This window comes from Sinocyclocheilus anshuiensis, unplaced genomic scaffold (assembly GCF_001515605.1).
Source record: "Sinocyclocheilus anshuiensis isolate Anshui unplaced genomic scaffold, SAMN03320099.WGS_v1.1 scaffold379, whole genome shotgun sequence".
NCBI lineage: Eukaryota > Metazoa > Chordata > Actinopteri > Cypriniformes > Cyprinidae > Sinocyclocheilus > Sinocyclocheilus anshuiensis.
This window is the reverse complement of record NW_015552574.1, coordinates 242,479-255,216: the sequence shown is the minus strand read 5'-3', so window position 1 is coordinate 255,216 and position 12,738 is coordinate 242,479. Positions and strand designations below refer to the sequence as shown.

The 12,738-nt window shown below is 39.7% G+C and overlaps 1 protein-coding gene across 2 annotated transcripts in view; it reads right to left on the bottom strand.

Annotated features, from left to right (window-relative positions):
• LOC107665153 (nectin-2-like) overlaps positions 1-12,738 on the bottom strand; it is a 163,788-nt gene that overhangs the window by 71,467 nt on the left and 79,583 nt on the right. The window contains exon 7 of one of the 2 annotated variants that reach the window (XM_016455920.1): positions 18-1,834. The exons of the other annotated variant lie outside the window; for it this stretch is intronic. Coding sequence (XP_016311406.1) covers positions 1,287-1,834 — 548 coding nt within the window. The 3' untranslated portion in view covers positions 18-1,286. Of the gene's footprint in view, positions 1-17; positions 1,835-12,738 lie in introns of those variants that run through there. 2 annotated transcript variants of the gene reach the window in all.

Below are 12,738 nucleotides of genomic sequence, written 5' to 3'. Positions count from 1 at the left end.
AAAAAAAAAAAAAAAAAAAAAAAAGGTCGGCTTATGCGCAAGGCTTCAAAACAAACCGCTGACCGGCTCTAGAGGGACTCGGTAAAGCGAGTGGCCTAATCTCGCTGCCAAACATACGGTGAGAGCGCTTCGCCCCTTGACCTTTTTTCACAGCTGGCAGCGTTTCAACACCGTGGACCCCATTGAACCGGGCAGCATATGCCGCCTGGCTTAACGCTCCCCGCTGAGGTCCGTCAAGCGCTCCGCCGTCCACATAATCCCACACTCAAAGGCACATCAGTTGCGTTTCTCTCAAGGCCCAGCCTTTGCCGCCAATCTACGATGTGCATTAATCTACTTAATCTGTTTTAGTGAAGTTGCAGTATAGACTCCAAGCCTATTTCCTCCTGGAAGGATTTGTGCTGAAGCTAGTCGTGCTCCTGTCTGCAGTTTTTAGATGTTGCGTTCTATGGTTTTCATATAACTGGATTAATCAGGGGTTGGGAAAAACATGCATCAGCCAAAAACACACGCGGCTAATGCACAACACTCTTCTGAATTAAACATGGCCCGGAACAAGCCGTTCTGCAGAGGTTGACAGGAGAGTAAAAAACAAAAACACTATTACGCCTCTGCCTAGAACCCCTCGAGTCATTCAGAAAATTCCTTTAGCGTAACAAGACATCCGATTAATAAACGAGAGCTAAAAAATAGTGGGGGAAAGTTAAAAGCGTTCACAGCTGGAGTTGATCGGTGCCACAGATGAATGACCCAGATGCTGGAGCGAGCATTGCGTTGCCTATTTTCTGTTTCGCTAACAAAACATCCAGCTGTTCTCGAAGACGACATTCGCGGGATTTGATAAACGAAGCCTGCCGTTTGCAACCTGGAGAGAGCGGCCTTAGCTTCTAGGTCACAGCTTGCTGAGCCACTCGTGCGACGTAGCATTGACAATCCTGTATGGTTAATCACAAGGCTTTCTTTTCACTTCAAAGAGCCAACTTGAGTATTGTGCTCATGGGAGTGAATCAACCACAAAAGATGGATTCTGGCTAGAATGGGCGTTAACAAGAAGTTACAGTTACACAACAACCAAATAACTCTTATTTTTAGTCAGTATTATGCGTTAAAAGTACACATCGTGAGAGGAGTAGCATTAATTAGTGTTTTCAGTTTGATAATGAGTGCTTTTGTCTACAGATGTAAACGACTTTAACCGTTATGCTTCCACTCCTCAGATGGCAAGTTTCTGTGTTTTTGTTTTAAAAGGTCAAGTAAATATCAGTCAGGTGTATTATCTGCTTCCTCTAGACATAAATGGCTGTCCGGGAGATGATGGACCCGTCTCGCTGGGACTCCATGTCGTCGTCCAGGTAAGGTGCGCACTCGTCTTCGTGCCGGTGGACTTGGTAGCTGGGCGGCAGTCCGCTGAAACGATCATACCTTTCGTCCTCTTCTTCATCCTCCAGGCTGTCGTTCAGAGCGTCAAACTTCCTGCGCTCGGCCTCATTCATCTCGCCGCTCAGCAGGATGTCATGGGCGGTTGGTGTGCTTCCGGTCATGCGCGGGAACTCATTGCATTTCTCCGTCAGGGTGCCCGGGTCGCTTTCGCGGTACATGTAGATCGGCCCGTTGTTGTTGGCTCCAGCGCCATTCTTGCTAGCCTTCTTGCCTCCAAAAAGACGGGTTTTGTTGCCATAAGCGCCCTGCTCGCTGTCGCCCGAATATCCATGCTGATGGCGGCGACTTCGCATCACTAACACGGCGACCAACGCACTGACCAAAACGAGTGCCAAGAAGCTTCCCAGAATGGCTCCGGCCACCACGCCAGCGCTGGAAGGGTCTTCAGTCGACTCTGCAGAGGAGGGGAGGGGCACAAATGAGGAAGTTTCTGCCTGGTGGTGGTAGCTATTCTTCACCATAGGTGGTGGTGGTGGTGAACGATTTGGTTCAGTTTAGACTGAGTAATGGTTTTTGGCTGCCCCCAGTTCCCAGCTACAAGTCCTATGGTGTGAGCCAAGTTTGCCGGATCTGCTCTCGGGTCTCGGTTCGAGAAAACAACACAAACGTCCGTTCTTTCTACGCTCGGGAGCTGACCAGATGAATTACACTACACAAGTGGAGAGTTAAAAAGAGAAACACACAGATGGAGAAGGGATGTAAAGATTATGTCACAGTATGGTCATGCAAAGAGGAAGAAGTGTAAGTTACACTGGGAACGCGGCACTCCAGCTAACAGCTAATTGGTCAGCTTGCGCATTCCCACCAAATTCCTGGGAACGTGTCCAAGTCACAAACACTAAAGGAACACCTGCTTCAGGTAGGATTAGCCCTATTTCATGCTGCACAGAGCCTGCATGGAATGTGCTGCTGAGGCAGCGTGCACAGGAAGTGATGTCTATATTCATATACATATATAGTGGTGGTGAAGTCAAGAAAAGTAATTATATATACAGTCTGATTTAATCAAAGGTTTTCTGACCGAGACTGTCTGTGCAACTTAAAGCACAGTAATAGTTCTTTGCAAGTCCACTGCATTGATTTTGGTTACATTACTTTATTAAAGAGGTCAATATATTATAAAACGCTGGTCCTACAGCTAACCTTATAAATATGCAAAGCGACAGAATTATGGAAAAGTGCACGAGTTTGAGGTTTTGTAAGAAGTTAAATGGATTAAAAATACACCCAGCTCAGAGTGGTGCTTGTCAGTGCAAAACTCGTTCCTACAATGTAAAGGTGTTGTAGGTGCCAAGGTATCACTAAGTGGTCTCTTAAATTGCTTTGAAATACAATAGCACAATTTCCTCAAGACGCACAATTTGATAAATCATATCATGGCCATACAGTAGCTCTAACTGTGCAAAAAAGTTTGAGTTGTTTCTTTCACTCAAAAAGACTCACAATCTCATGAGTTAATGTTTGAATCATAACAGAAATTGTTTTTAATATTTATTTAACCTCCTGGGGTCGACAGTTCTGCCAGCGGAACTTTTTGCAGATTTGAATGATGACCGCGAAAAGAACTAAAATGCTCCTTCATACTTGATCGTACATATAAGAGTAATACAGCATTTAAATCTGTAAAGGGTCTACTTTTATTTGTGTACACTCACAATATCAACAAAACATTGTGCTTTTGCAAAATAAAGAAAATAAACAGGGTGTGCTTTTAGCCGTCTCATAAGATTCTTTTAATAAAAAAAAAAGAATGCATTAAATGTTCTGTTAGGTCCACACTTACTTTAGACATTTCTATTACTTTTTTTTTTAATTACTTTTCAAAGACTCTTTCTGTATGATACATTGATTTAAGTGTTAAGAGTTTTACTAGTCTTTTTGAGTGATTCAGTGAATCATTCACTTAATCAATTATGTCAAAACACTGATTCATTTAGGAAACAAACAAGTGAATCGCTATACGAGTGAGTCATTGAATTATTTACTCAAGCGATTTGTTCAAAAATGCTAAATTTAGAAATGCCACTACTGTGTGTTGCTAACAATGCGCTTTAAACTTTTTTTGTTAGCGGATCAACGAAAGAACTATCAATATTGTTTCTAAAATGTGTTACTTAATGTTCATTTCTTTTTTATTGTTGTATAAAATTTGCAAGCACGCTGTTGGTCTGAATATAAATTAGGGTTAGAGTAACAGTGACCTTAACCTTAGCAAACAGTGCTACTGAAATAAGCTGAAGCTTTGTAGGTTGTTTAATTCAAAGGCCAAATAGCATGCACACTCCTCTAAACTTATGCCTCACTCTCGGTCAAGCAATGACCAATTCCACCTCCTGCAATTTCCCCCGTTACCATGACAATTTCAGTCATTATGGATTCAGGCTACTAGAAACAAGTCAAGAAGCTTTTTTAAAAAACAAAACAAACAAAAAAACGTCTCTGCTTTGCTCGTTTTCACGCTACGGGCTTCTGAACTACTGAGAAACGTTTCATACAAGACAAAAAGAAGAGTGGGCTACTGATGAAACTATATGTGCGAACATGTACAAGTACATTAAATTCCTTCCCACACAATTTGGATACGACTTAATATTCCTGCAACATAACGAGCATACGATCGCTCCCTCTCCCACACACTTTTTTTCCTGTTCGTTTGCTCCTCCGCTGGTTTGTTTTATCCCAGTCCCGGGAGATATAGAGGTGCTAAAAGAGCTCTTTATTAGGATACCCTATTCCATTTCGCTGTGCCTCTCATTCCACTGTCATTAAAGTCTCTTCAAGCCCTGCTGCTACTGAAAACAGGCTCGCATGTGGGACTGAGACGCACACATACACACGACTACACAACCGGCTAACATCCCCAATCTCTCTTAACCTCACTCTCCTGGCGCTATCTCTGCCAGATGCCACAGCTCAGGATCCATTATTCATCGGCCTGGCAGACAGTATCTGTGAACCCCATGGTCGACATCTAGCTCTGAGACTGAGAGACAAAAGACAAAGGTGGGTTGAGGAGAGATACGGCAGCGCTTCATCGTGATTCTGAGCGCGACCGAACAAATAGCTTGTTACATTTTGACCGCTCTTGTTCTCAAGTAAAAAAATGGAGCTGCACTCTTAAAGGGTTACTCCACCCCAAAATGAAAATTTTGTCATTAATCACTTACCCCCATGTCGTTCCAAACCTGTAAAAACTTCGTTCGTCTTCGGAACACAATTTAAGATATTTTGGATGAAAACCGGGAGGCTTGTGACTGTCCCATTGACTGCCAAGTAAATCTGTTCAATCTGAATTTAATGAAGCGACGAGAACACTTTTTCCGTGCAAAGAAAACAAAAACAACAACTTTATTCAACAATTCGTCTCCTCTACGTCAGCATAGCACCATGTTGAATAAAGTCGTTGTTTTTGTTTTCTTTGCACAGAAAAAGTGTTCTCGTCACTTCATTAAATTCAGATTGAACCACTGATGGCAGATGGACTACTCTGACGACGTCTTTCATACTTTTCTGGGCCTTGACAGTGTAATTTACTAGGCAGTCAATGGGACAGTCACAATCCTCCCGGTTTTCATCCAAAATATCTTAAATTGTGTTCCGAAGACGAACGAAGCTTTTACGGGTTGGGAACGACATGGGGGTAAGCGATTAATGACAAAATTTTCATTTTGGGGTGGAGTAACCCTTTAAGACTTTTTTCAATTTTAACGATCCTGCATCTTTAAGTGGCCGTAGTGTGAGGGGGCTTAACCTTTTTTGGGTAAATTTAAGATATTGTTATCCAAATGATGGCACTTGGCCAGCAGGGAAGTCTCGCGCTATTGATCCACTTCGGGGCTAATAAAACATTAAGTCGCCGAATTTACTAGCACAACTCTTTATGAGTGTTATTGAAAAACGTTGAGTTCCTACAACCCACATTGAGAGTGAACCTTAGAGGGTTGTGGAAGCTGTTAAAGGTCATTATGGTCTAAGAATGTTGATGGGATCGCGGACAAAGCACCTCTTCAGACCTCGTGACCTTTAACGTGTCCGCTACGCTCCTTGAGTGCCATAACTACAACGCATTATTATTCTGCCACACTCTGTTAATGGCATGCTACAAAACCGTGCGACGTTTCAATTTTCCTGCATACATGCATAGCTGGAATCGGTTGCTTGGTAGAGCACATACTTAGGATAATAATGTGAGAAATTATAACTTCTGAGAGAGTTTATTAAAACACAAAGCCTATATAGAGCGCATTAGTGCCAAGTATTTTTTTTCCATTAATTTTTTCCATAGGGATTTTTGAAAAAAAAAAAAAAAAGGCTTAAAACCGTTATAAGGCATGAACCAAACCAACTAGCTATAAGGTGAATGATAACATTTCCAATTTTGATTTGAAGCTAAAAAGTATTTGAAAATGGGATAAAAAGACAAAGCTGTGTACTTAACGGCTTTAATGAGGGAAAGAACTACAATCCCATGAAGCACTGCAAATAAATCTAATTCAAAACAATGGAGAACTATTGATTTGAAGATGTTGCTTATATATACACATTACATACAGAATTATAACTCATTCTCAAGATTTATAAATATGCATTGCGATTTACAATTATATAGTCAGAATTATAACAATAACTATATATTCACAATTTTTATATTCAAACTATATTTTTCAGAGTAACTTCTATATATCCAAACATAGCTATATAATCAGATTTTACTTTATATATACACATTCATGATTAACATTTATATATTCAGTCCTGTATCTATATATTCAGACTTATATCTATATATTTAAATTTACATTTATATATTATCAATTACAACTGCATACTCGTGATTTAAATTTATATATTATATTATTATTTATATATATAAAAATTAACTATATATAAACTATATATACAGTACTTATTTACATTTATATATTAAGATTTGTATCTTTACAACTGTACATTCTGGTTTTATATAAGTTTTTCCTATTTAGCCTTTCATATGAATAGATACATACTTTATACATGAATGTACTTTCTACTTACAGAACACAACTGTATTTGCATACGTAGAAAGTTCTCTATACATCGCGTCATCAATTTCCTGGTAGAATTGATAAATTCCAACTATTTTCAACTCAACAAAATGGCACCTTTCCCAAAGCACAAGAAGGCACTAACTATAATTACGGCATTCAGGGTTGTAATTTATGCCATTATTCATGTTTTTCCCAAGCTATAGTTTGTAGATAGAGACCACTCGGCACTCTGATTGCTAGCAGAGCTCCACATCACGCCGCCACACAGCCGGCCGCTTTTCACTCATCTATAAATGGTTCCGATTTATAAAATAACACAACTACCACCCCAGGTAGAACTACGACTGCTATAGAAGCAATCAATCACACAACAACAGTGTACACAATCAAAAGTGATCCGCACATGCACCGTGTGAGTGCGATCATTATATTCTAATTTATTTCTGCTAAAATACACAGGTTTTTGGCAGTGCAGAAGGAGATGTATGATGGATAGAGCGAACACAGACAGATCGCATTTCCTTTGACTGTAAAGGATAGGCTCAAATCTCAGCTGTGTCCTGCGGTGGCCCCTCCCTTCCGCTGTCTCACACGTCCGGTATTGATTTATTGGAGAGCTCATGGCGCATACGTTCAGCTTACAGCCTTACACCAACCTCTCCTGCTGTGCTGCCAAAAGTGATGTAGGAAAGCGTCCAAAGGGCTGACTGACCAAAGAGTGCACTTCCACCAAGGTAATTACTTGAAAAACACAAAAAGACCCGGGTTTTGAGATGCAAAATCGAGTGCTTACATGACTGGGCGATGTGCAGCGCCTGTTAGAAAGTGCTAAATCCAACAGATTTTGATGTATAATTGGGCTTTGAGCAGAGCCTAATAACCCTATTGCCTGAGACACTCGTTTCCGTGCTAGAAAACACACACACACACACACGCTCGTTGATGGCTTAAAGAGCGGGGCGTTAAGAGCTTCTCTGGAGGAGGATGGTATTTCTGACATGCACGTTTCTCAGTTTCGATCTGTGGCAGGCAATAATCCCAGGGTGCCTATCTTGATTTCTTTTGTCCTGCTAAAGTCACCATGTGCACTGTACATCAAAGACCCGGTGTAAGCATGGCTGAGTGGATTACAACATCAGGATAAAAAGAAAAAACCTCGCAACCTCGCCAGGTCTTGGGTCGTGAACATGAGATTTCCAAAAATGTCATCATGTGCAAATAGAGCTGGGTGAGAAATCGAACATTGGCATATCACACACACACACACACACACATATACACACGTGTATATACATACACACACACACACACACACACACATATATACATACACACAGACATAGTACATCCATAAGCTACTTTATATACTACATTATATATACATATGTATAAACACATACATATTTGCGCACAGGCATTTTTTTCCATTTATTTTCATGACGTCTTGCTGCTATCAGTGGATCAAATCAAAACTCTGATTCAATGTTTTGTCTGCGGCGTCACTCAGACATGTTTATAGTCTCTGCATGATAATTTTTTCATTAAAATATTTTAGTAAGAATATACATAGATAAATATTGCTGTGTTTTTATACTGGTATATAGCATTTATATTCTAATAAATGAAAATGGTTGCATATCGTTCATTCATGACATACTTTTTCCATGTCACAGTTTAATATGTAGAGTATGTAACTATAAATAAGCTAAAATATTGCTTTGTTTATTGTTATATTGGTGTGTATAACTGGAAATCATTCAATTTCATTTTTGTGTTGGTCTTGATTATTAAAAGAATAGCTCATAACATTTTCAAAAATGAAAATTTTGTTAGCATTATTTCACCGTTCATTCAAACCTGTATGAATTTCTTTCTTCCAAACAAACTGTTTTTGTTCCCCATTGACTTTGCTAGTATTTTTTCTCTCTATGGAAGTCAATGGGGACCAGCATTGGTTCCCACCATTCTTCAAAATATCTTCTTTTGTGTTCAACAGAAGAAAGAAATTCATATAGGTTTGGAACAACTTGAGGGTGAATAAATAGAATTTTCAACTGTCCCTTTAACTAGAATTCCTATATTTTACTTATTGCATTAAACATTTTGAATCCATCTGGCTCTATGATTGAAAATGATAGCTCCTCTGTTTGAGGGGGAAAAAACACCCCTTTAAATAAAGATATATATTGAATATGATGAGAAGCCTGGAACACAGAGATCCATTTATAGTCTAGCCCTTTATGCAGAGCATAAGTTTATTAGAGGGAAGTTTCAGGTAATGACGAATAATGACAGATAACAGGATTGTGGAAGCGGTAGAAATCGCTCAGCTAAGCCAGGCTAACCACAGCTAAGCTGTAAAAGGATCCTGTAATGATTTTTCAACAGTTCATTGCATCTGCCATCACATCGGTGTCAACATCAGTGCGAAATTCGTGAAAAATGTGCCATTGTCCCATTTCAGACAGCCTGCTCCTCATAATCCACTCAGAACGAAGACTACTTTCGCAAAGAAAATCGAGGGGAGTAATGAGAGCCTGAAAACTAAATGTTTATGGAAAAAAAAAAAAACACGCAGCCGGCTCCATCTGGCTTTCTGTTTTTGAACGTTAAAGTATCGGTATATATGCGGCCTGGCAGATTCTGAACTCTGACATGTGTACAAAATTCCTGTGAGAGAATGATGAAGGAGCGGCTCAGTAAAAATGCTGCTTTTAAGTAAGCCTCCATTGATTCAGACACAGAGATGCATCGCTTGATACATCTTTAAAGCGCTCCGAGCTGCCCGCTTCTAGTGTAGATTGCACAAGCGATGCATCAGAAACGGCGCAAAACAGCTTTGATATTCAATTTATCGTTGTTTGAGAAGAAATAAGGATTTTTTAAGGCAAAACATTTTCATTAAGAGAATACATAATTAAATCTTTCAGTGTTCCAAATGGCTAATAATGTTCATGAAACGTTCCACATGAATCATTTGCTCATTGCTTATTCAAGGAAAGCCCAGTAAATCATTAAATCATTAGAATCCGGCTGGGTCAACAAGGCAGCCAAAAGCAAGACCCAGTGAAAGCCTTATTTCTCTTCCGCAATTGATCAAAGCAAAGCTGGCGAGCCCTCGTGTTTCCACAGTGCGCTCTGAGGTTTCGGAGCATCTGTAATGAGTCCTAATGATGGACAGGGTGGGCTAAGAGCCAGGTAATCTTGGCAGCCCACTTTTCTGACATTTCACTTAATGTTAGCAGGGCGATATCTCCTCGCCCTCTCGTTGCCTCTGTCTTTGTCTCGATTTTCTCTTGCTAAGTCGTGGGTGATAAGCTTCAACCAGGTGTCAGTCGACTGAGGCCTTTCTCTCACCTTATCTCACATGCAGAGTTTCAGACACTGTTTTCACACCGCAAGGCTTAAGACGCGATAGGTAAGACCCCTATAACTGCTTGATATGATAGGAAAAGTATGAGAGATTTGAGTACGCCAGCACATATTCAAGACCGGAGGAACCAAATGTAATTATTTAAAGATGAAGTGTGTCATTTGTTTGATATATATGCAAAGTCAACTAGAAGAACGATTCAAATGTCAAATTCAAATTTATTCATAAAGCGCTTTTCACAAGTACAGATTGTTTCAAAGCAGCTTTACAGAAAATCATGATATTAATGTTTATAATATCTCAATACCGTCATGCCTTTGTCACATTAGCAGATCAGAGCTGGGCGATAATAGAATTTTGTGACAATGCAATCAAGCAGTTGAGATATGCTATATACACTGTAAAAATTATTTTTTGGAGTTATAAATAAAGATAATTAAAGTGGGTTTTACAAGAAAATACTATTTCAGTGTTTCCACTTTAAAATTTCAATTTGTAACTTACCATTTCTTTGTAAAATAATTGTGAAACTTACTAGCAATTTCCAAGTTTCTACATCAATGTTTTAAGTGTAATGTATATTGCCTTTCGTGAGTATGCTGTATGTATGCGAATAAAGTTGGATATATTATATAAAGAACTAGGTGATAAGAAATTCGCAGGTCGATTTCCCTAAAGAGTAGCACTTACGAACAATTTTTATAATTACACTCTTCACCTTTAAAGGTGCAGTAGGACATGCTCAGAACGAGCATTTTGATTGGACGAACATTTCTTGGTCCTACACCTTCCACAGAATATATAAATACAGATAAATACATTCAGACCACTTAACTTAATGATTGCTATCGGGATGTGAAGAGACTTTCAACCAGCATAACAAAAAATGTTTCTGAAGACAATCTCCTATTGCACCTTTAAGAATATACCATTACAATCCTGTTCAACTGAGCACTAATTTGAAAATCTGGTAGTTACAGACACAAATCTGATGATCCAAATAGGCAAAATCATGAATGGATGCAGTGAAGTGCCACAGTCTACAATCAGCACTGAATGAGCTAATCTTTGGATTCAGAAATTCATTTCACGCTTTCGCTCAATGTCCTTTTTGAAAGACCAGCCGGAACGTCCTTTCAGTGCTTGTTTGGTGCTGTTCTACATGATGAACCAGTATAGCCATGCTGAAGGAATGATCTGATATTAATATTTAATATCTTGATTCATGAATATTGATTTTATAACGTGATGTACAACTACAAAGCAGACATTGGCAAACAAGCACTAGCCACTGGATATTCGGCTACTTAAGTCTTCTGTTCGTTGCTTTTGTTTTATTAGGTCTGCTACAATAAGTTTTCTTTGCACTGCGACTAAGAAATTCTCAAAATATGATCACATTGGAAAACATGGTTTCTAAAAAAAAACATAACGGTTGCCCTAGATTTGCCAACATGGTCTTTCTTGTTGACAAATGAATCCTTACTGACCAATGAACTCTTGCATTCAAAACACGTTGGTCTTTTCAGCAGGGACGTGCCTTGTGTACCGTTTTAAGTTGTGCATGCGCTTACATGCTTGCATGCAAATGTGTGCCCGTGTTTTCTGCAAAAACTCAGTTTCCTCAAAAGCAGCCGCTACCAACCCCAATAAACGGCACCAAGCTTCAGCCAAGAATTTGAGCAGCTAAATGGCCTCTCAATCCCCCCAATTGAGTCTACAATGAAAGCCTTCAGTTTTCTGCATTAGCTGTCTGAAAATGGCTAGGGAGGGGAAAGAAATGAGCAAACACTCCTTCTTGGCAAGCTGCATGATTAGTCTGTTAGCTGGCACAAGCGGAGGACTCCCCCCTTCAAGGCGGGAGGAAAGTGGGGAAAAGAAAAAGAGTGATTTCTACTTCCAGAGTATTCTGTCTGGGGGATGTTTCTGTTTCTCTTAAAAACAGCCCTCCTTCTTACCATCTTTTCTCCCTTTTTTTTTTTTTTACGCAAACACATACACACACATACAATTTATTTCCAGTTAGGCCGGTGGACCCACTGGGAACCAGTGCAATCTAACCTCATTCAAGTGTACAGTTTTGGGAGTTGGGGGTTTTTAAATTCCTCTTGCATCAGCACAAGTCTCGCCTGCAATCTGCCAAGCTTTGTCATGGTGTGGCATTTGTGTCTGCATTCGCATTAGGTCCTGTTTACACCTGACTTAATGACTTAATTGAAATACACACGGCGCAGCACAATACCAGCACAAATAGCAGATGGGTAAACTAAAAATTGCAGCTGGTGAATAAGACACAATTCATACTAAATTGTGTTCCCTGTCAATAAAACCCAGGTTAAATCATCCCTGGTCTCCCAGCCGGTTTGACTGGATAGTTCTGATGGTTTTAGACACTTTTCAGTGAGGATGGGAGATCAGCTAGACCAGCTTCAACCAGCTAAGGTTTAGCTAGTCCTCCACCCTGACCAACTGAATAAAAAAGAAAAACTCTCCAAAACCATAACCAATTTGGCCAAACTGGGAGATGTTAGACTGGTTTAAGCTGGTTTTAGTAGGGTTGTCATGATTACTGTCATGTCCAAGTACTCAAGAACTTGGGGGAAAAAAACAGCTTAAACCAGGCCTAAATTTACTAGTTTGCACAGCCAAGGTTTAGCGAGTCCCCCAGTCTGATAATCTAGCGGTCTAGCTGAAATGTGTCCAAAACCCTTCTAAAACCTTAAGAACTGACCAACTTAAACAACTTGTCAAACTGCGAGGCTTTGTGCTGCTTAAAGGGGTCCTATTATGCTTTTTCACTTTTTCAACTTTAGTTAGTCTGTAATTTGTTGCTGTTTGAGCATAAAAAAGATCTGCAAAGTTACAAAGCTCAAAGTCCAGTTCAAAAGGAGATATTTT